The sequence below is a fragment of the Carya illinoinensis genome, chromosome 11 (genome assembly GCF_018687715.1).
Source record: "Carya illinoinensis cultivar Pawnee chromosome 11, C.illinoinensisPawnee_v1, whole genome shotgun sequence".
Taxonomy (NCBI): Eukaryota; Viridiplantae; Streptophyta; class Magnoliopsida; order Fagales; family Juglandaceae; genus Carya; species Carya illinoinensis.
In genome coordinates, this window is record NC_056762.1 from 36,047,597 (window position 1) to 36,072,241 (window position 24,645).

Below are 24,645 nucleotides of genomic sequence, written 5' to 3' on the forward strand. Positions count from 1 at the left end.
AACCTAAGATTTCAAGTTTCGTGTAATTATATATCTACACATAAATTTTGATGATAATAAATGAATTCAAAGAATAAAAGAGTTTCAAGTTCAAGTTATCTACACAATGGAGTCGAGTACATCAAGGAACTGAGCATAAGTAAGAAAGGAACAAATTCACATTAAAGTCATAGAGTAATGTTGTAAATCTCTTAAAAATTTGAAATTAGGATTAAGACTCAAAATTAATATTTTATCATAAAGTATTAAAATACATTTTTAACATGTGCATGAATATTTTGAAAATTTTGAAAGATGATTTATTGTCATTTTTCATATGTGCATGATATGATTAAACGTTTAAATTTTGAAAATATTAAAAATGATTGATTGTCATATTTTACATGTATATACTTTATTTGAATATTTTCAAAAGGGATTGATGCTTTTTTTTACTTATACAAAAGGTAGATGATTTGTTTGAAAAATTTGAAAAGTAAAGTGAGCTCCTTTTGTCATATGCAAAAAGTAAAAATATTAGGTTTGAATTTTTAAAAAGTAAAGCGTGCTCCTTTTGTCATATGCAAACAGTAAAAAGATTGGGTTTGAAATTTTTGAAAAGTAAAGTGTGCTCATTTTGTCATATGCAAAAAGTAAAATGATTAGATTTGAATTTTTTGAAAAGTGAATGATGTTGTCTTTGACATGTAAATCTTTTTAAATTTGAATTTGAAGTCTCATATGCCTATAAATAGATCATTTGAGAGATTACATTTACAACACCAATAGCATACAACATTCATTTAAAACTTTTATTCTCTCTTCTTTAAGCATTGAACATTAACCCTTATTCATTTTGAGATATATAGTTTGCGTTGTATTATTCTTATTTCACTCATTGAGGAGTGTTCTCTGATAACCTACTCACTATCAGCTCTTGTATCAATAAAAGGGTGTATATAACCCTTTGTGCATATAGAAGGTGTTTTACACAGGGAATAGTTGAATCATTACGTATAAGGTGATTGCAAGTATAGAGGGTGTTCTACACGGATCTTTTATAGTGGTGTTATTCAAATGTGTAAGTTTCTATCTCAACCTGAATGAGGTTAAATAGTGAATTTTGAGATCCTCAAGGGGTAACTTGAGGCGAGGACGTAGGCAATGGGGCCGAATCTCGTTAACATACTGAGTTTACTTCTCTCTTATCCTTATTCTTTATATTTATTATTATTTCATATTTTGTTTATATTTTATATTGTATATTTGATTTATAATTATTATTTTTTTAAATACAACTCAATTCACCTCCCTCTTATATTAGTCATCTGGGCAACATCTTTTATCAATCATTTAAATAGTATTCATTTAAAGTTTATGACATTACCAAATATAATTAATGATAACAAAAATCATAGACACAAGATAAATGGTAACTCTTATAAATCAGTGAATCGATTTGCGAAATCGATCAATATAATTTGACTTCTATATGTGAATTCTTCGTTAGGAAAATCTTAAACATTACTTTTAAATTTAATAGCTGAGTTTTGAATTATTTTGAAGCTTCATTTCTAATATCATGCTTATGGTACTCTATAGTTATAATTGTAAGAAACTTAATACATTAAGAGTGATAGTTGTAACAGCCCGCTAGAAATTCAATTGTGAAATTTCTATTAACTTTAAGAACCTCGTGAAAACCCCATAAGTTTTCACAAATCCATTAATCGTATAGGTTTTTGTCTAACTACATAGTTAGTGTTATTATTTACTATGGTATCAGAAGTGTGTTTTTGATTATTGGAGGTAATTAGAAGTGTCAAAATGTATTATGGTTTGTGCCATTAGATTCGGAGGGTTATTTAAAGTCTTATGGCGCAATAATATTTTTTCATATTTTCGGACAAAACGTTTGTTCAAAACTGTAGATATTATTGGATAAAAAGAAATATCTTGAAGTAATTTTCATGAATATTATTGGGTAAAAATATTTTGAGTTGATTTTTATAGATATTATTAGATAAAAATATTTTAAGTTGATTTTTGTAGATACTATTGGATAGAATATTATGAGATAATCTTTTATAGATATTTTGGATAGGAGAAAACTACACTCAACTCTCAACTCCAGCCTCATCTCTTCCATATCTCATCCATAAGTATCTCTAGCCACCTCTCCCCACGAAATTATCTTCATTTACACTTTTCATTGAAAGAATATCAAACACTCTCTCTCGGACAGCTTTTAGGAGATCTTTTGCACACCCATTTCGAAGCTTTTGTAAGTGTTTTATCATAAAATCTCCTTCATATAAGTTGTTCCTTTTTTAGTCTAGTTTACATGGATATCTTATTTGCCCCATTTGAAGATCATTTGGTCAGTCAAATATTGTGTAAACTATAGAAAGGTCATTCTAGGAAATAAATTGGAGAATATGTTATAGTTTGGAATTTTTGACCAAGCTAATGGATAGATATTGGTCCGAAATTTTTATGGAGTATTGTTAACATGTATATGTGACTATTGGTTGAGGAATTTTGCATGATTAAAGGTTTTGATGAAAGATTTTCTTAGATTTAGAAACTTAGAAACTGGAAGAAGAAAAACAGTTTCTGTTTTGAGAAAGTTTAACTCTTTGGTGGTCTAAACCTATTCTAATGACTTTAATAATTCTATTGGAGGACCCTAAGTATCTTATATACATGTTATATTATTATTTTGAAGATATTTGATGTTAGTTTCAAAGATATGAAATTTTATGCAAAGAGATATTCAAATAAGCCAAAGTGTGGATATTCTTGGCTAAATTTATGTTTTGGTTAATTTCTAACTATGTGATCTTGAATTAGAAGCTTATATATGTTTTAGGACATCTTTTTAAACCATGTGATGGTTTGGTTTGAAGATCATATATTTATAAGTCATAGATCAAGAGATTTATCAAAACTAGTTGAGGAAAAAGTTTCTGTTTTTGGACTAAGTATAAAACCAAAAACTCCAAATGTTATTTTGTGATTTTGGTGACTTTAGTTTGATGATTTAAAGTATGGTTGATGTTAGGATGATATTATGAATATGTTAGAAGTAAGATTTGATTTTTGAAATTCTTGGAGATGTTTTCATTTAAGGTCAAAACTTGTGATTCAAGTGCTTGAATCTTTTTACAAAAAAGTTTGATGTTAATTATTAGCTTTGTCTAAATGGATGTTTTAAGTATGGTTTTGAACTTAGGATTGGAAAATGTTTGTTGCAAAATTTTGGTTTAAGCATGAGTTTTGAAGTTGGAAGGAATTGCAACAAAAATCAAAGGAAATGGCCTATGGATGTTTCGGCCATAATGTGTTCTTCATAGTGGTGTTTTGTTTTAAATTTTTCTGAATTGATATTTAAGTTTAGGACAAAATTTACATGAGGAATGTAAATTTTGGAAACTTTTAGAGTTAGTATGCAAAATCTTTAAGTTATGGGTAAAACGGTCATTTTCCCACATGTAGAGAGTAAAATGAAAATTTTACTCTTTAAGTTAGTATTTTCCATATTTCAAATTATTAGTGATTTAGTTCTAACTTTTAGAATCACTAATTACAATTCCTCGTGGTCGCACTTGAAGTTTTATAAGAAACGCGGAGATCGAGGTAAGTTAGATTTTAACTTACTAGCAGTTTATTGTGTATGTGTGCTAAGTAAATGAACTACAATGTATGTATGTATGTTATCATATATGTCATGCCATGCCAAGTTATCACGTAATTGTCTATTATACAGAATTTATTCTGTCATCAATTTTTATCTGTTACATAATATATTCTGTCATGTATTACTGTACGTTACAAGTATGTCATATTAAATATGTTGTCTATTATATGTTATGACATGTTACAAAATGTTTCTATCTCAAGTTGGTCATGTATTTCAAGTTATGTTCAAGTCACGTTATGTTACGTCAGGGCTTCAGTCATTTCGTATTCCAGTCACGTTTCATCTTGATTACTTATGTATGGGGTCACAGCAATTGTGGCGCATACACTATGTGAGACACAGGAATTGTGACACGTAGAATACATGGGACTACAACAACTGTAGAGTATGTATTTAAGCAGTTAAAGAATAAGTTTCCGTAGAATACATGGGGCCACAACAACTGTGGAGTATGTATTTTTCATGTTAAGTCAAGTTTGTGTAGAATACATGAGGCCACAACAACTGTGGAGTATGTATTTACACGTAGAATACATGGGGCAACAACAACTGTGGAGTATGTATTTTTCATATTAAGTCAAGTTTCAGATCAAGTTCATGTCAAGTCAAGTTCAGTTCATGTTTCAATTTAAGTTATGTCAATTATGCTATGTTGTAGGCCAAGTTATGTTTTAATTACTTATGAATTTGATTATGCATTTATGATTTTACTGTCATGCATGCATCATTAGCTTGTGTGGAAGTTTTTTGTTAACTTACTGAGATTTGTAATCAAATCTCATTTTGGTAGTCCCAACTACCATTCCCCCTGAATGGTAGATCTTGTTACAGGACTTGAAGGAGAATCAGGAGCTGATCAACTAGACACAGTTGACTAAGCGACAGTGCGACGCCAATGTTAATATAGTAGTTAACGTAAATTACTATTTGTACAATGGAGTTACATCTTTAGTACTTTTTGGATCATAACCATTTTAGACTAGTGTTGTGATATATTCGATGGGTCTTTATGTATGAAGTATGTTTTAAGCATTTGGGATATTTTCAATTTGGTGCATAGTATTGCTAAAGAAAAAAAAATTATCCGCTGCGAATATTGCCTAATGTTAGATGCATGTTAGGAACATTGCATCTTATATGTCATGAACGGGGGCAGGTAACCTTGTGTTGCATGTCTCGACACTTCAAATGTCCGTCCGATCCCAAACGGAATTTGGGGGCGTCACAATAGTATTTTTAATTTATATTTTATTATCATTACACAAGCTAATACGACATGTTTTAAGAAATTGTACAAGTCAATCACTTATATTGAAAATTATGACACGTGAGATAATGTGTTGTTAGTCACTTAACTGGCCCTAAAATCGTAGTATTTTCAAGTGTGGTTGTTTTGTGTTTGACCATGTTAATATGCTTTAGTTTTCAATATTTCATTATGAGAAATACTTTAGCTAAAAAAAATTTTATAAAAATAAACTCACAAACTGACTTAACTTGATGTGATATAATAGATTCTAAAGTAAATTTAATATATCAAATGAAATCATTTGTAGAATTTAGTTGTCGTTGTAGCACTTCTCTTCCATTATATTTTTAATCTCATGGTTGAAGATTTGGATTGTGCTCGTGTTTGACTTTGTTACCACGCTCTACATATGTTCCCACGTGATATTGAATATTCTTATATCACGTTTATTTGAGAATTATAATTCATCTCAACTTATATCAAAATGTTTCATTTAGATTCGAAAACCTTCTCAATTTATTTAATCACATCTCATTATTATAATTTTTTTAAAATTTTACATAAAATATAATAAATAATTCAACTTTTTCAAATTTCAATTCAACTTTTTCAAATCTCAAAACAATAATAACAATATTTTATTCAACTCATCTAAAACTATCTCATCTCTTAATCCAAACCACGTTTAAATGTTGTTTTTGCTAGTATCTTACTAATAGTGTGATGAACTCAACACACTGTTTTACATTATAATTGACCACTCTTAGCCTATAATATCCATAATTTATTCTCCCTATCAAATTGAAATCTTCGTAGGAGTTTCAATTATCACGCTGAACTTTTCTCTACCCAAAATCCTCATCTCTCTCAATAATTATAGCACTTTCGCAAATGCCTCCTAGGCAAATATCCAACCTATCTCTAGTCTATCAGGTCACTTATCCTAATCTTTGATCACTTTCCCTTGTTTTGTTTTTTTTCCCAAGTCACAAGTGGTTATGACTTTGTTTACAATCTTTATGCATGTCTTTACCATTGAAAGTGTTGGCCCTCTCTCGTCTACTCCCACCCCTCCGCCGCCACCATCCACCAATGGGTGGGTGCCACATGCTACCCAACCCTCTATATGTTAGCCACTTTTAGTTTGTTGCCAATCTACTCACCGATCATGCCATGCCATTTTTCTTGTATTTCTTTTAAGTATTTTCAATCTTAAATCTATACTAAACTACCTCGAATTACTCAATGCTCATCCTAACAATATTATAAGAGTTGGTAAAATGATATTACTTTTATTAGGCATTTTTAAAATATACCCCTTATTTAAAACATAATTATATAAAATGTTGTGAAGAATATTGTGTAAATCACTTTCCAAAATTTATTGATGTATGTTTCCACAATTCCATCGACTACATCCATATTTTGACCGATCATATATGGGGCATAGGCATTATTTAAGGCGTGGATGGTGCCATGTGTTGCTGTCTCTATTGTTGTGGACACAACTGTCATTTTCTCATTAGGAACTAGTTCCTCTTATTACTTATTTTTCAACATCCTTATATTCCCTTGTTTAGCAATATGAGATTTTATGTTTCAAAAATGCTTTATGTCCCGATAAATCATCTCGATAAAAAAAGTTTTAATTTTTTTTTACTTAGTGATTAAGTAAACATTTGTTAATAATATTGTGAATTTTTTATTTTTTTAAAAGATGTTAGAGATGATTAAAAAAATATATGAAAATAAAAGGAAAAAAAAGATTTTCTCAAAAGGATCTTTCGATTGCTGTAGAGTGACTTATATTTTGTACCAACCACCTTAAGGTTGATAGTTTTATAGCACGTACTAATGCATGTAGATCCTCTTTCATGTATCATATAGATTCTCTCAAAAAAATATATGAGAAAGAGGTTTCATGATGGTTTCTTTCCCAAAATTATACATCCATAATCATTAAGTTTCATCTATCAATATATTTTTGTTTGAGAATCGCTATTATACCGCTCTAGTTATATAATTCATTTTGTCTAATTGATGTGATACTAGTGTGTAGTGCAACGTGACATATTAACAAATATATATTAAAAAAATAATGTTTGAAAATATTAAAGGAGGAAGACTGAAACACTAGATTTTTTCTACGACTTTTATGTTTGTATTTTTAAATATTTGGTGTATTTTCAATAAGACAAAATAAACGATATAACTGAAGCGGCATAGTTACATTTTTCTCCTTTTTTATCACGTTGCGATTTTTGTTCTATAGTATTTGTTGGGGTCTTCCCTCCTATTGTACATGTATTTTTTATTACTATTCATTATTTTTCTTTTTTTCTTTTCCTTCAGATTTTGAAGTCATATATAGAATGAGAATTTATTTGGAGGCTAGAGCTAAACTATTTGAGAATTTACTTTCTAACATAATATGGAAGAAATTGATTCACAAAAGAAAATTTAAAAAATGAATTTTTTTGTAAATTAAATCATAATATGTCATATGGTCCACACACCTGCTTACGTAAGTTTTTTTTTTTTTTTGTTCCCTCAATAGATGTGTGGTGTAGTGTGACGCCCCCAAATTTCATTTGGGATTTGACGGACATTTGAAGCGTCGAGACATGCAACACAAGGTTACCTGCCCCCGTTCATGACATATAAGATGCAATAATCCTAACATGCATCTAACATTATGCAATATTCGCAGCGGATAATTTTTTTCTTTAGCAATACTATGCACCAAACTGAAAATATCTCAATACTTAAAACATACTTCATACATAAAGATCCATTGAATAACTAAGATCACAGCACTATTCCAAAATAGTTATGATCCAAAAGTACTGGAGATGCAACTCCATTGTACAAGTAGTAATTTAACTACTATATTAACATTAACGACGCACCGTCGTTCAGTTGACTGTGTCTAGTTGATCAGCTCCTAATCCTCCTTCAGGTCCTGTAACAAGATCTACCATTCGGGGGGAATGGTAGTTGGGACTACCACAGTGAGATTTGATTACAAATCTCAGCAAGTTAACAAAAAACTTCCATACAGACTAATAATGCATGTATGACAGTAAAAGCATAAATGCATAATCAAATTCATAAGTAATTAAAGCATAACTTGACATACAACATAGCATAATTGACATAACTTAAATTGAAACATGAACTGAACTTGACTTGCAACTTGACTTAGCATGAACTTGCTCTGAAACTTGAATTAACATGAAAATACATACTCCACAGTTGTTGTGGCCCCATGTATTCTACACAAACTTAACTTAACATGAAAAATACATACTCCACAGTTGTTGTGGCCCCATGTATTCTATGTGTAAATACATACTCCACAGTTGTTGTGGCCTCATGCATTCTACACATCACCATGCAGTTAAATACATACTCCACAGTTGTTGTGGCCCCATGTATTCTACATAAACTTGACTTAACATTAAAAATACATACTCCACAGTTGTTGTGGCCCCATGTATTCTATATTAACATGAAAAATACATACTCCACAGTTGTTGTGGCCCCATGTATTCTATATATCACTATGCAGTTAAATACATACTCCACAGTTGTTGTGGCCCCATGTATTCTACATAAACTGAATATACTCAAGATGAAACATGACTGGAATATGAAAGGACTGAAGCCCTGACATAACATAACGTGACTTGAACATAATTTGAAATACATAACCAACTTGAGATAGTAACATTTCGTAACATGGCATAACATATAACAGACAACATATTTAGCATGACATATTTGTAATGTATAGTAATACATGACAGAATATATTGTGTAACAGATAAAAATTGATGACAGAATAAATTCTGTATAATAAACAATTACATGATAACTTGGCATGGCATGACATATATGATAACATACATACATGCACTGTAATTCTTTTACTTAGCACACATACACAGTAGACTGTTAGTAAGTTAAAAGCTAACTTACCTCGATCTCCGCGTTTCTTATAAAACTTCAAGCGCGATCACGAGGAACTGTAATTAGTGATTCTAAAAGTTAGAACTAAATCACTAATAATTTGAAATATGGAAAATACTAACTTAAAGAGTAAAATTTTCATTTTACTCTCTACATGTGGGAAAATGACCGTTTTACTCATAACTTAAGGATTTTGCATACTAACTTCAAAAGTTTCCAACCAATCAACTACTTTAAATGTTAATAACTATAGATAGAAGGTTATACCATCACGATGCACATCACACGGTGCATCGCCATACAATACGGAGTACACTCCACGTGTACTCCCTTCCTTCTATGCCACACATCACTACAGCACACGTCACACGACGCGTCGCTGCACTACACAGAATACGCTCCACGCGTACTCTCTTCACACATCATGCCATATCACAACTACGACATCCCTCTCATATCCACACTTCATGGTATAATCCACAATACTACAATTCAAGCCCAACACTTCACAATTACATTTCGCTTCACAACTACGCAGCGAACTCCACAATTATTAATTACGCATTCTACGATCCAATCAATCAACTATTTTAAACGTAAATAATTAGAGATAGAGGGTTATACCATCGACGGGCTAACCCGTGCGTCGCTCGCTGCTCGTCACGGTTAAGCGTCGGAGGAACGTACGTGGCGGTAACACCGCGTACGGTGGCTGTCCACCACGTAAAGTGGTAGTTTGGGCTTGAGAAAAGCTAGGCGTGGCCTTGGAAGGCTCATGGTGGCCTCGTGGTGGTCGAAGGTGGCGGAGCACGGCGGCATCATGCCGTGAACAGTAAATCCGAAAGCTAGGAGTTCGCTTAAGGTGGATGAAAGCCATAGAACTTCATGGGAAGCTAGGGAAAGGTAGAGGAACATGTGGTGAAGCTGTGGTGGCGAGGTGGTGGCCATACGGTGGCTGACGGCGGCGGATCGGCCATTTGAAGCCATTTTCGGCCTTGGAAAGTGAGGGAGAGTGAGAGCTCTACATAGCTCCGTTGGCCATGAAATTTCTTGGGGAAGTTCGTGGTGATGAGAGGAACAAAGTGGTGGTGGTGAAACACCATGGGTGGCCGTGTACGGTGGTGCACGGCGGTGCAACCGAACGTGTGTGTGTGAAGACCCATCGGAGAAAAAGTGAGAGTTAGGGGAAAAGAAGGACATGGGGAGGAAGTCCTTGACATGGTGGTTCTAATGGTGGTGCTTGGTGGCCGTTTCAACCGTGTATGGTGGTCCAAAGAGGTGAAAAAAGGTTGAGGACTCATTTCTTTGAAGGGAGATAGAGAGAGACTCGGTGGCCGGTAAAGCACACCACCGGTGCAGTGGAGGTCGCCGGTGAGGGAGGATCACGCCGGTGTGGGAGGTGAGGCACGGTGGCCGGAGGTGGCGCCGATTGGAAGCTTGGACCGAATGGACATGGAGGAGCAAGTTCACGTCGGCCATGAAGAAGAAAGGGAGGAGAGAGAAAAGAGAAAAAGAAAGAAAAGAAAAAGAGAAAAAGTGAGGAAGAAAAGAAAGAGGCTTGGATAATTAATCTTAGTCCTACGTTTCGGAATCTTCAAAAGGATCTAACGATGAATTTAAACACTGATTTGAAAACGCGTAAGTGTTTTATTTTAATACAACACTTAAATAAAACACTAAGAGAAATTAAGATAGAATATTATTTTATAAACTAAGGTTTATAAAATAATATTTTCTTCATCATTATATAAAATGATAAAGTATCATTAATTAATCAAAGTGCATAAAACACTAAAACAAAACACTGAGAGGAATTAAGATAGAATATTATTTTATAAACTAAAGTTTATAAAATAATATTTCTTCATCATTATCTAAATTGATAATGTATCATTAATCACTCAAAGAGGATAAAACCATTTAATTTAAATAAGAGTTTTCAACGTAAGGTTAAACCTCTTAATATTTTAAAATAACTAAAATATTTAATATAAGATATTATCCACAATTATAATATTTTCAGAGCTCATTAAAATATTATAATTGTGCTACATTAAAACATACTTATCTAATAATACTGAAAATATATTCTATAGATATTTTCATAATATTTAAAATATTCGTAAGCATTAAAATATCTATCTTATTTTGAAATCCGCAAGATAGTTTTCAGAATACGCCATCGAGATACAGTACGTAGAATAAGTTTCAATACGTAGATCGAGGCTCATCAGATAGACTGACTCTTGACACATAGAACGAGGCTTAGCACCTACACCGAACCCTGACACGTGGATCGAGGCTCATAAAGAAGAAGAAGAAAGGAGCGGATATTACAATAAACTAACTTATAGAGTTTTCACGGGGTTCCTAAAGTCAATAGAAATTCCTTAAATTAAATTTCTAGCGGGTTGTTACATGTAGGACTGCATATTAAAATTTTTTTTATGTTTTTAAAAAAAATCTCTTTGTACGCCAGTTTAAATTTTTACACTGCACGCCAAACCCGATCAACTACTTCACATCACGGTTTGGTTTTAAAAGTACAAATGGGCTAGCCTCTTGTCCCCCCCTCTTCTCACTTGCGTTTCCCCTCCTATGAAGTCCTAGTCCCCCTCTCCCACTGCCCTCTTCTCCACCCCATTTGCAAAACTTTTCCAAATCGAGCTTATGACTAATCAAAGTAGCCTCATAATTCCTACACCCACAATTTGAGGCCTCGAACAAGGATTTTTTGTGCAAACCTAGAGGAATACTAAATTGATGAACCATTCATAACGAAGCTAGTCTTGGAACCCAGAACATTGCTAGCGAGTTTTGGTGAAACCTAGTACGACATTGTCAAGGAGTTGGATGAGAATGGTAGTGGGGCTAGTTTGGACCTCACAAACACGTTATATCCAGTCTGTATTTCACGCTATGCTATAGTGAAAATGGAACTTCAGGGAAAATTTTGAGAGGAGAGACTCACAGGGGTATAGGGAAGGCAACCAGACCTTTAGACGGGTGAAAGATTCAAGGGGAACCAAACTAGGGTAGACAAAAGTAAAGAAATCAACGCTTGCAATCCATTTATAATGGTGTGCAGTGCAAAGCTTTTGTATAGGCTTTATCATAATTTTTTCATGATTATAATGTGATATTTGATTAGGGGTGGTCAAATATTCTGCCCATTTCAACTCAATCCAAATTCTAACAAGACTTCAATTTTGGCAGAGTCGGGGTTTTTGAAAATTGAAGTCGGAGTCAGAGTTACTCAGTAGATTTTTGATGGAGTCGAAGTCGAAATCCAGAGCACGTGTTGGCTTCAAACTTCAACTTAAAGAAAATAAATAAACAATTATGAAGCGATTTCCTATTGCTTCTCTATCTATATTTTTAATAAATTTTTTGTCAATCTACCAGTTTGCTTGTCTTGAGACTTGCGTTTGTTTGTCAATCCATCTATCTTGTCCCTTTCTGTTTACTTTACTCTTTGCTTTTTTGAGTTTCTTTTTTTAATTTCTGTTCTCAGGTCCCGTGAGTGCACTGATGTTAGCTTTTTAACTTTTTTGAGTTTTTACTTTTCAAATCATTGTTAGGATTTTCTTTTTTCTTTTTTTGACTTTTTTGTTTTATTTATTTATTTTTTAAAGTTTTGGTTCAAAGTTTCAAAACATCAATGTTTTTCAGGGTACCAATCTCCATCTTTCGTTTGTTTATATCTATTTTTTAGTCTCTCATATCCAAGCTCCTCTTTGTCTTTGATATCGAGTCTCTACTCTCTCTCATTTCCTTTGGTCCGATAGGCAACAATGGCAACTCAAGTTCTCGCGGAAGGTGGCTCCATTGGTTTTAGCAACATCGAGGTGGCTCTATTGGCTTTAGCAACGTCGACGTCTCTGCCTTTCAACAATGGCTTTATCCGAGCTTCTCTCTCTCTCTCTCTCTCTCTCTCTCTCTCTCTCTATGTAGCTCTGACACTCCGACTCCAACTCCAACTCCGACAACTCTAGTCGGAGTCTACTCTTAATCAAAGTCAACATCGGAGTCGGAGTCAGAGTTCAGAGTTAAGTTTTCTACCAAAGTCAGAAACAACCCTATATTTGATAGTAAAATTGATTCATCATATATATGAACAATATATCTTGATACTAACTTAACTGTCAAACCTAATTTTTTTTCAAATTATTTTCAAACCCGCAAATGATCTAATTGTTGATAACTTAATTATTGATAAATGATATTTATAGTATTAGAGTGTGTAAATTATGCACACACCATTTAGAAAAATATTGGTAAATTTGAGACTCATGAAAAATTATATTTTTAATGGTGGGCCTAACTTTTTTTCAAAATATTAACGTGGAACTTACAGGCCCTAAATCATATCTAGTATTACTCTTAATTATTATTGTTCGAAACTTTTAGAGATTGCATACATGGGCATGATTTGATACTGAGATTGCAGTATAGTTTCATTGTTCATTTTTTATTTTTGTTTTTAAGAGTTGTATTTCTTGCAATGGAATACTTGTGTAGGATCCTTCACCACATTTGTTTGTATTTCTTCTCTTGTTTTAATGCAATATGAGAAAAACGGTTACCAATTTTCAATTTTACTTGACTTGAGAATGGTGTTGATGATGTGTTTTGTTTTATCAATTACTGGGGTCAATCACTTACAATGCAGAGGAAATGATGGGCTTCGGGTTGTTCCAGAGAACCTCTGATACCAAGCTAGTATTTCTTCCTTTGAGTATTTTTCCTTAAAATTAGAGAAAGAAAATTGTTACCTGGTGTCAAGCTTTTAAACTAGATAATATGGAAATGCCCTGTACCTTGTGTCAAGGGTTAGCCTATCGAGCATAGGCACCGGGCTATAGTCTTTAATGCGGCGTGACATCCTGAGTTGTGCTTTGACGGCAAGCAAGTGGAGCGATCACTTCCTATGCACTCCGTTAGAGTTAGGGGTGTTGTCTGCGATCTTTGTCTGTTTGCTACATATGATCCTTAAATATGAGGTATTCCTGCAAATGTGTATCCGAATTGGTGGGTCTTGTCTTTCCATGTTGACATGGCCCTGTTGGCTTAAGGGCCCATGGACTAGTAGGTCTTGTATGGCTCATGGGTTGGTATTGTTTGTAACAGTCTACCATAAATTTCAGTGGATGAATTTTTTAGAGTTTAAGATCATCGTAAAAATTCAAAAAATGTCTCGCGAAACAATCAATTGCTAATGATTGAATATGTCAACATGGTTAGTTTTTGGCCTACATATGTGTTAGAGATACATTTTTTATTTATTGAGGTACATAGCAGTGTGTGAATGAGAAGCGATTTGTGCCATTAGTTTCAGATGAGTATTTAAGATTTTATGGTGCAATAAAATAATTTTCATTTTTCTAACAACAGTTGTTCAAAAATACGTTTTGATTTATTTGAGATACTTAGAAGTTGAAATTAGCAAAACAAAGTACGTTCATAGTTTCCTAAGATTATTTAGGATTTTATGGTGCATAGTTATTTTTACTATTTTGCAGTAAAATTGTTTTTAGATCACAATGTGGAATGTCCAAATCAATCTAAAGAAGTTTCATTTGAATACTTGGTAAGATTATAACCACACTTGGTGAATAACATATGACACTTAACACCAAAAGAAACCATAATATAGAAATGTGAAGTAAATGAAGGAAAATTTAAGTTTTGTGATTATGTCATTTAAGCGAAACATTATTCTATCCAACTATCTATTTTTTTATTTTTTGTCAAATTAAAGAGGATTTCAACCTAATGAAATTTCAAATACTTGAAATCCAATTGAAATCGCAAATGTCTTGTTGGAGCCAAAACCCTAAATTTGTAGTTAACATGTGTTCTTTTTACAACTATATATACATTATTTGTTATCATTGATCTATTGTCTATTATAATTTTTGTCACCTTTAATTATATTTGGTTATGTGATAAATTTTAAATGATACTATTTAGAAAAATGCTAATTGTATTAAAAAAAATATTACTATATAAGTGATTGATGGAAGAGACCATTTTAAAATTTTAAACGATGATTGAGAATAAGATGAAAAATAACATTAATACTATTTAACAATACAGCTTTGCTACATACAGTCGCCACATGCAGTCGGCGTGCAGTCGGCTGTACGGAATGAATAAAAAAAAATTATAAAAATTTTTTTTATATTCAAGAGGACCTACATGAATTATAAAAAATTATAAAAATAATTTTTTTTTTATGTAGGTCCCGTATTAATTTTTTTTTACAGCCGACTGCACGCCGACTGCATCTCCCGACTGCAAAAAGTATTTCTCTTAACAATATGAAACTTACAGATTAAATGATCCTTTTACTGTAGCATCTCCATGTGATGACCCGTGTTTTATTTAAAAATTAAAAACATAAAAAGAAAACCTAAAATTTTAATCTTATATTTTTATATTTTTGAACGTGTTTTCAGTTTAAATATAATTTTTTAAAATTATAATATATAGTACAAATAATATTAGGCCCCGCTTAGTTATACAGATGAGATGAGATGAGATAAGATGTTTTAAATAGTAATAAATAAAATATTGTTATAATATAATTTTTGAATATTAATTTTATATTGAAATTTGAAAAAATTAGATTGTTTATTATATTTTGTATTAAAATTTTAAAAAAATGTAATAATAAGTTGAAATGAGATAAAATGAAATGAAATGAAATGAGATTTTTGATTTTAGCTAACCAAATAAGAGCATTGGCAATGGTTTCTTTATCTTCATATGTAAAATTACATGTTTTGAAGATTGATTTTGAATATGAAGAAAAATTTCTATATTGGATTATGTATTTTTTGATCAAATAATAATAAAATAATAAAGAGAGAAGAGAAAAAAGAAAAGAGAGAAAAAGAGAGAAAAGAGAGAGTTGGGAAGAGAGAGAAAAAATAATAAAATAATATTTGAAGAAGGAAAAGAACATCTTTAAATATAAATAATAACTGTTTATAGTTATTTAAAATTATGAAAATAAATAAATTAATGTAAATAAAATTGTGATAAGTTTATTCAAATTTGATTTTAAAAATGAAGATGAATAAACCCTATGGCCTTAATCTCTATTCGTATTCTCTTTTAAAATCAGTTGACTTGAAACGAAGCGACTAACGCACGTGCGAACCGCACGAAGCCCTCCCAAATTTACAGATAGATAGGGTTCCTCCTCCTTGCTCCGGGTGCCCCTTTCAGTGCTTTCACAACTGTTATTTCCTATCTGTAGCTCCGTCTCTCGTTAGCAAGCGGCAAGCGGCGGCCAAACTCGCTGACCCATAATCAGACCTTTTTTTAATCCTTTGCGGTTGCCGGACTCTTGTGTTTTTAGACGTTATATTTAACGTGCAATCGTTGTGAAATTATTCTCTATTTTGCTCTAACAAAAGTACGTCTCGGTGTCTGAATCGGGTCATTGTGACGGTCACCTTGAGCCCAGAGCTATATATAGAGAGAGAAATAGGGTTCGGTTTTCTTACTTTCTGTAGGGGATTTCTTTCACTTTGGTACCCTGTGAGGTAGGGTTTTTTTAGACGGTTTTGATGGAGGAGACTTTGCTTGACGATATCATACGTCGGCTGACGGGGGCGAAGGTTGGTCGGACGACGAAGCAGGTGCAGCTGAGCGAGTCGGAAATCCGGCAGCTCTGCCTTTCGTCTAAGGAGATCTTTCTCAGCCAACCTAATCTTCTCGAGCTCGAAGCTCCAGTAAAGATTTGCGGTACAAATCACAAATTAGTCTACATACGGTTTTTGTTGTTCTTTTTCCTTTTCTTTTAGTTCTTGATTTCTCTGCAATTCGAGTCAGTGAATGGTTGCTCATAGGTTATTTCCTGAATTTGAACATGTTTGAGAGCGGATTTTTGTTTTTTTGTTTTTCCTGTCAATTGTCATCCCTTTGAGGGGGCATTAAGATTTGAAAACCTTGGTTTCTGGAAGTAACGGGTGGCTTCATTTGTGAGGCACATTAGGGAGCGAGCTATGTCTCGAAAGAAGTGAGGGCACGCGTTAGTTATATTTGATTGGTTGAATAGGTAACTGAATAAGAACATTCAGTAGGGAGTTATTGAGGCATGTGACTCATCATTGGAGGTTTCTAAAATTTGCAGGGGAATAAACAAAGTGGATTTTCAATGAGGCTTAGGCCATGGAGTGTAGGCTTGACCCAATTTAGAGCCTAACCCGGTCCAACCAACCCCTAATTAGGGTTTACGCACTAATGACCCTAATCAGGGGTTTCCACCGCGCGCGCGCACACATATATATAGTACTATTCCGTATGGCCACTTATTGTATTTTGCTAAACTATATATTCGACTTTCAAGAGAATAAAATCCTTTGTAGTTCCGTAGACGGACGCATGTTGCTGAACTAGGTAAATTTGGTGTTTTGTGTAATTGATTCTTGTTTTAATTTATTTTTCTTGCATCATTTTTCACAACACTTATTTGGTAAAGAGGGATTGTCCTGTTAAGTGGGTGATTGGATTAAAACACCCGAATTTCAAGGGCTTCCATTTAGGCTCAGTAGGCCATTGGATCATCCATATGGGATTGTCTTAGTTTTGGTCAAGGCTTTTGGGAGCGGAGAACCCCACCCCACCCCCAAAATATTTATTTTTTTATTTTCTTTTTATCGGTAAAGCAGATTTTTTATTTTTATTTATTTAGATGTGTTTATAAATAAAGCAATCTTATTCAAAGTGCAAAGGGTCGCAACGTGGATAACCAATTCATTTTGAGGAAGCTTGTAGGTCCCTGTTGAGCGCTTCTTGGTCCTTGGATGGTCCTATGGCGATTAGGTTGTCCAAAGTTTTAAATATAGTCTTGGCCTTCACCACTTTGCTGGGTGCTTGTTTGGCCAGACGAGGGCCTGAGTTTGTTCAAGGGTTTGTGAACTTCTTGGAGGCTTATAGAGGAGACTTGAGCCATTATGAGGCCCTTCTAGATGTTCTTTATGACTGTTTGACCCTTTGCAGGAAGATATGATTTGGATTTTTTGGGCCTGCTTGAAGGTTTAGGACGCCTATCTTTGTGGCTAGATCCTTGGGTTTGCTGAACAAGCATCTGTGACTGTTGCATCCAAATTTTATTTTCCAAAATGAATTAAACATCCAAGTGATCATATCAATTTAAAATTGATAGCACCTCGTGCACTTTGCTTAGAAACATCCTTGAGAGTCCATGAGTTCTGTTACTAATTTGGTGTGCTTCTCCATTTATGAGGGTTTATTATGGTAGTTATGCTGAGTGAAGCAGAGGTGGGTTGTGTGACAATAATGATACTATTAACAGTGTTGGTGAATACATTTACTTTTGCGGAAAACTATTGTGGTAGCGAATTTGGTAACTTATTGAAGGTGTGAAAAGTTTTGGAAAGCAGAGATTTCCATATATGAAGACCAGGTGATAATGGTTCTATAGGAGGAAGCTGGCTTAAGATTAAAGCCACTTGATGAACATGCCTTGAAGCTGGCTAATTCATGCTAGTCATCTTAGAGCTACGAGTCAAAACAATGTTGAAAAAATGATTGAGAAACAAATGTTATCGATATGTTTTTTTTTTCTTTCCAATCAATTCATTGTGTAAAAATTCATTCATTGACAATCATGCCATCTCATTTCAACGAAATAACACTTATATAAAAGGCTTGGTAAAAAGATATTTATTCCTTAATAGAAATGGAAACTTGCTGTATACCCCCTTTGTACTTGGGTTATGCTTATTTGTATTAATATAATTTAACTGTTTACTTAATAATTAAAAAAAAAAGGAAATGGAAACTTGGTCTACAGACCTGGGTTTTACTTATAAAAAAATGAAATCCTGCTGTTTCAAAGGAAAATTTTCCTTTGTTTTGATATTTTTGTGTTCAACTCTAAATAGGTGATATATTTTCGTTATTGATTGTCAAGGGTGGGATATACTAGATATAAGAATTTGGAGATCTCAGATTTAGCTTTTAATCCTTTTTTCTTTTTCTTTTTCTTTTTTATCTTTTGTTGGGGGGGGGGGGGGGGTTGTCTGGGTTTGAAATTTACCAGCACCTTTTCAATTAATATCAAAATTGATAATGGTGGCATCATTACCATCCTGTTACCAGTTTATTACCAGCACCTTGATTTTTCTTAAATATGTCATATATGATACGTGTATGAATATTTGGGTTTGCCCTACTTTTACTGAATACCAAGCTCATTGGAGCAATTGCTCTTTAGAAGAGTAGCTCCAAATGTTATATCTCCCCACGTAATGGGTGCCAACCAAATTACGAAAAAAAGGAAATACTTATGTTTGCCAACTAGCAAATACATTTAAGCCTGTATGGTTTTTCCATTGTATTGGACTTATCAGCTTATACTGTCTACCTTTCTTGTTAACTGTTCTTTTGGGAATAATGTTGCGTGGGTGATAAATTTATAAGTTGGGTTTGCTAATAATTGAACTTTTTGAAGTTGTTGAATTTAACTTTGTGATAAGTGAAACTTCATATACTACCTGTGTAATTGTGCGATGCCTCTTTACTTGTTTTAATAAATTCTTGTCTTGTAAAAAAAAAAAAAAAAAAGTGAAAATTTTTGGTTAAGAATCCAGCCTGTTCACAAACTTAACCAAATCAAGCTTAGTTTTGGTTCATATCATTACACAGATGTTTCAGGTTCCAGGCTTGAAAGCAACAAATTAATTTAAAAAACCTTACTATGGATAGTCTTTACAACCGTCATATTGTTTTGATAAACTGGTGTTGTATGTGTAAATGAAATGGGAAACTGTTGATCATCTCCTCCTCCATTGTGACATGGTGTAAGATGTGTGGTTTTTGATCGTTAAGATGTTTGGAGTTCACTGAGTTATGCCTAATTGGGTGGAGCTTTTGGCATGTTGGAAAAGAAAGTTTGGTTGAACGAACTTAATGCCATTTGGGGTGCAGTTTATTTTATATTGTGGTGCTTTTAGAGAAAATGGAATTCTTGAAAATTTGAAGTCCGTGAGAAGAAGAGTTTGACTCTACAATTTCTTAAGTCCATTTCAAGTTTTGTTACATTTATGCCTCTGTTGATGTTTCTACTTATGCAGATTTTTGTACTCTTTTTCATTATCTTTGATCTTTGTTGGGTGCTTTCTCTTATATACATACTGCATACTCGGGTTGTTCCCCTTGTGCTTAGTATAGTAGTTGTGTTCACTTATAAAAAAATTGAAGAAACCTGAATGAACTTTGTTAAGTATGATAGATTAACCCCTAGGGGTTAGCTCAAGTGGTAAAGGCCTTGGGCTTGGGGGTATGGTCCCCCCCAAGTCTAAGGTTCAAATTCTCTTGGGTGCAAACAATCTCTAGGGGCCATTGGATTGGGGGATTTTCTTCTTGAATTACCCGAGGTGCACTTGCGGGAAATTACTTGCCGAGAGCCTATGCACTCCCGGGATTAGTCAGGACATTGTTTTTTGCCACCTGGTGCCAATAAAAAAAAAGTAAAACATTAATAGATTACTTTGTGCTTGTTAATGGAGATTGGGAAAGAAGTTTGGATGCTTTTTGGATAGGTGCATTCATATGATAATTCATATCCAGTCTCTCCATGATCATTTACGGATGGTGTTTGGTCTGTAAGGCTGACCACTTACAACTTCAAGATACTCGGCTTTCCTTATGTCCTTGTCTCAAGTGGTAAAGGAAGTGGTCCAGGTTAGTTTTAGGCTCTATTCCTGCTCGGCAGAAGAGGGACAATGAAAGCAAAAAATAAACAAAAATAAAATGAAATAAAGACAGTGTGGGATTCGTTTGCTTTTTGAATTAGTGGCATATATGTAACTTGTTCTTCCACAATAGCTAACACAGGGCAACATGTGGTGTATGAACTCATTTAGTCTTGCACAGCACTCCTAGTCCCACTCCCACAAACACCTGGTATGCGTCATTTTCAGAATTGTAAAGGGAGTTGTAAAGTAATGCTTAATTCTGATGTCTTCAATTTAAATTACTTCTCTGCTTATTATAACAGTTTGTGGCTGTCAAAGTTAGGATTTAGACAGAAGTAATGGAGGAGGGAAAATGACGGGTAGTTTGAAACATCTTGTCCTAACCTCCACTATTACATTATTTATAACTTAGCTTACATTTTACGTTTATACCCTCATGGGTAATACTTATACAATTACACCTTTCTCACAGTGACAATTTGTGTGACATGTGTCCAGTACATATATGAAAAAATTTATCAATCAATAGGGTTATCATATTCTAATTCCTGAATTGCTTTGCAGGAGATGTTCATGGGCAGTTTTCAGATCTTCTACGATTGTTTGAGTATGGTGGGTATCCGCCTGATGCCAATTATTTATTCTTAGGTGACTATGTTGATCGGGGTAAGCAGAGCATAGAGACGATATGCCTTCTCCTTGCATACAAGGTCAAATACAAAGAAAACTTCTTTCTTCTCAGGGGCAACCATGAATGTGCATCCATTAATCGTATATATGGGTTCTATGATGAGTGCAAGAGGAGGTTTAGTGTTCGTGTCTGGAAGATATTTACTGACTGTTTTAACTGTCTGCCAGTTGCCGCTCTTATAGATGAGAAGATCCTTTGTATGCATGGTGGATTGTCTCCTGATTTGAAAAATTTGGATCAGATTAGGAATATTGCTCGCCCTATTGATGTACCAGAACAGGGCCTTCTCTGTGATCTATTGTGGGCTGATCCTGATAAAGACGTGGAAGGCTGGGGAGAGAATGACCGGGGTGTGTCATATACATTTGGGGCTGACAAGGTTGCTGAATTCCTTCAAAAACATGATCTTGACCTCATCTGCAGAGCTCACCAGGTAATGCAAGGTTTATATCAAACTTTCAGCATGTGCATGCTCATGAGCATATAGAAACTTTAATGTATTACACTGATGCCTATTTTTCATATTTGGATTCAGGCTTTCTCCAAATCATCATCATATACGCTGTGATAGAAAGATCATTATTGATTATTAAAAAAAGATTACTATTGATTTGGACAAGGACATGCTTGATTTTTTTTTTAATAAGTAGGACATGCCTGAAAATTTAACAAAGAATGTTGTTCTTACTTCTTGGGTTGGACTGAATTGTGAAAGAGGTTCAAATTGCCACCCTGGGAATAAGGTTTATTTGGGTTGTTGTCATTGTTGGATTAGGCTGAAGTAGTTTTAAAAGTAGCATGTAAAAATTATATACCTTTTTTGGGTTTAGGGAAATGAGCTAACTTACTCAATGTGTGTTCTCATGGTCGTCCTTATTTGTTGGGTACAACCACTCAACAATATGGTGTTATGTCCATAATTGTAGCTCTGTGCACCATACTAACAGGGTAGACTGGTTTTACCGACCGAAAGCTTAATATGGAACACTGCTTTTATGTGCATGTTGATTTATGCATGAAAATATTTCTACCAGAGACCTAGGATTTATTTACTCCCTTTTTATCACTGTTTGCCATTTTTGGATGATCAGGTTGTGGAAGATGGATATGAGTTTTTTGCAAAGCGGCAGCTGGTAACCATATTTTCAGCACCAAACTACTGTGGCGAGTTTGACAATGCTGGTGCAATGATGAGCGTGGATGATACATTGACGTGTTCCTTCCAGATTCTTAAATCGTCTGAGAAGAAAGGAAAGGTTGGATTTGGCAACAACATGTTGAGACCTGGAACTCCACCTCATAAGGTGAAGAAGCCCTAGGAAGGACTTTAAAAAATGAAGGCAGAAAGCTCTAGATTCATAGACAATGAGGGAAAGAAACAAAGCCGTAGATACTACACAATTGATGAATTTACCTTTCCAGACTATGACCTCTTCTCCTTAGTTAGTACACTAGACAGGTCATTGGGACTAAGAATCACAAGACTAGTAATAGTTTAATAGTCTTGATGAGTAACCCGTGTGATATAAGTGTAGTGTCTTATCCATCTGGGCTATACATCTTTGCTTATCTACATGGAATGATTGGCTCAAAATGCATGGTCCAAGACTTTGGAGAACTGAATTTAAAGTGTGGATAGGTTGTTAATGCCATTTTAGTGGTAGAGATGCTTACTGGACCATGACTGTCCAACGAGCAGGCCTATATATGTCTAAATAGGATGTCCTTTTGGTAGGAAATCAGTGAATACATGTAATGAACTTGTACCACAGGCGTAGCTATGTCTTTAAGTTCCATTTCAAAGCCATATTTCAAGTCAAGACATTTTTCTAACATGCCAAAGGTATCCTTGTCCTATTCGTATAGGTAGGCATTACAGGTTGATCATTTGAACAGCTTCGTTTGCTAGATATGGCCAGATGGTGGAATGATAAAACCTGCAGCTGTCGAGTCCTGTTGACCATTCTGAATTGTGTTTTTTCTTTCAGTTCTGTGAAGCTTAATGGAATTTTAACATGCTACCTTATTCTTTCAGGGCGGGAAGGGTTAATTGATTTGCGCGAGCTCCAGTCAGAAGGTCCAATTCTCGCGGGGTTGTTCGGTTCTATATCTCTAAACTGTTCTTTGCTGAATCATTTTATACTACCTGGCCTGTTTCAATTCGGACTTCTTGGGCAGTTGAGGAGAAATGTGAAAAACATAAATTACTTCACTGTCAAAAGCGCAGAGACACCCATTGTGGGTGCAACTCAGGGAGTTTTATTATGTAAAATAGGAAGTCTCACTTTGTCATGTTGAATTTACCTGCATAATTTTTGTTTCTTGCAATACTTCGCTTTTTTTTTTTTTTTTTCCTGTTTTATGCAATTGGGACCAATGACTCAATATGGTAGAAAAATACTTTATGCTAACCCATCACTGCCTGATTGTATGGCACCGGTAATTAACTTTGAAATCCTTTTTAGGGTTTATATATTACCTACCTGAAGTTCTTTGCTTCTCCAATCGGAGCTCTAGATTTGCTCTTTTCAATGAGCGAACACGTTGCAATCAAGAAGTTACTGCTTTGGTTCTGCGATCTCTACCAATCTGATCCATATAAAAAGGAAAATACTAAACCCATGTGTTCCGATTGATCAATGAAATGTGTTTTTAAAAATATTGTGATTTTTTTTTTTTTAAAATATTTTAGAGTATGGAAAAAGTATGTAAAAATAAATAAAAATACCAAATGTCTATCTCAGCAGATTTTGCCGGCCTACACCCTCGAAAACTCCTTACTGATATTGATGGATGTCATAACAATGACGCCATTTGACGTTCCATCACACAGACATCGTGAAGATTTGAAAGTTGACGGATATATACTAGATTATGGCTGTATAACTGGTTTCAATTTAACTTTCAAATCCAGCCAGCCAGATCTTGTCAAACTCAAGACAGAAACCAAACAAATCTTGACTATAGCGAAATACATGTGGAAGAGGAATGGAGCTATTGACCAAGAAGAAATCAAACTTTTTGAGTTTTCCCCCCACCTCTTCCCCCCGCTCCTGAATGCCCTATAAAGAAAAGTAGTGGGCCTTGTAACGTTGTAGTATTTTTAATTTTTAGGGTAGTGGCAATAGTTTTTCAATTTTATTTTTATAAGATTTATAGGGGAGGTAGAGGGCAGGGTCTCCCCCTCCCCTCCCATCCCCTCCATGCAGACGTAAATTAAGATTTATATTTAAAAGTAGGCCAAAGTAGCAAGAATTTTATTATTTTAAGTAGTTTGGGTAAAGCGTGTTTTCCATTTCACTTAAAAAAAAGT

The 24,645-nt window shown here is 34.0% G+C and overlaps 1 protein-coding gene across 2 annotated transcripts; it reads left to right on the forward strand.

Annotated features, from left to right (window-relative positions):
* The first annotated feature begins 16,046 nt into the window (after nt 1-16,046).
* LOC122281218 (serine/threonine-protein phosphatase PP1) lies at nt 16,047-23,660 on the forward strand. Of its 2 annotated transcripts, none has more exons than XM_043092565.1 (4): nt 16,047-16,661; nt 21,206-21,765; nt 22,424-22,636; nt 23,368-23,660. In XM_043092565.1, exons 1-4 carry the CDS (start codon nt 16,484-16,486, stop codon nt 23,380-23,382), a joined length of 966 nt encoding a protein of 321 aa, XP_042948499.1. In that variant the 5' UTR covers nt 16,047-16,483; the 3' UTR covers nt 23,383-23,660. The 2 variants fall into 2 exon arrangements, with proteins under 2 accessions (XP_042948499.1, XP_042948500.1); XM_043092566.1 differs by having other exon boundaries at nt 22,424-22,588.
* The last annotated feature ends 985 nt before the right edge of the window (nt 23,661-24,645 follow it).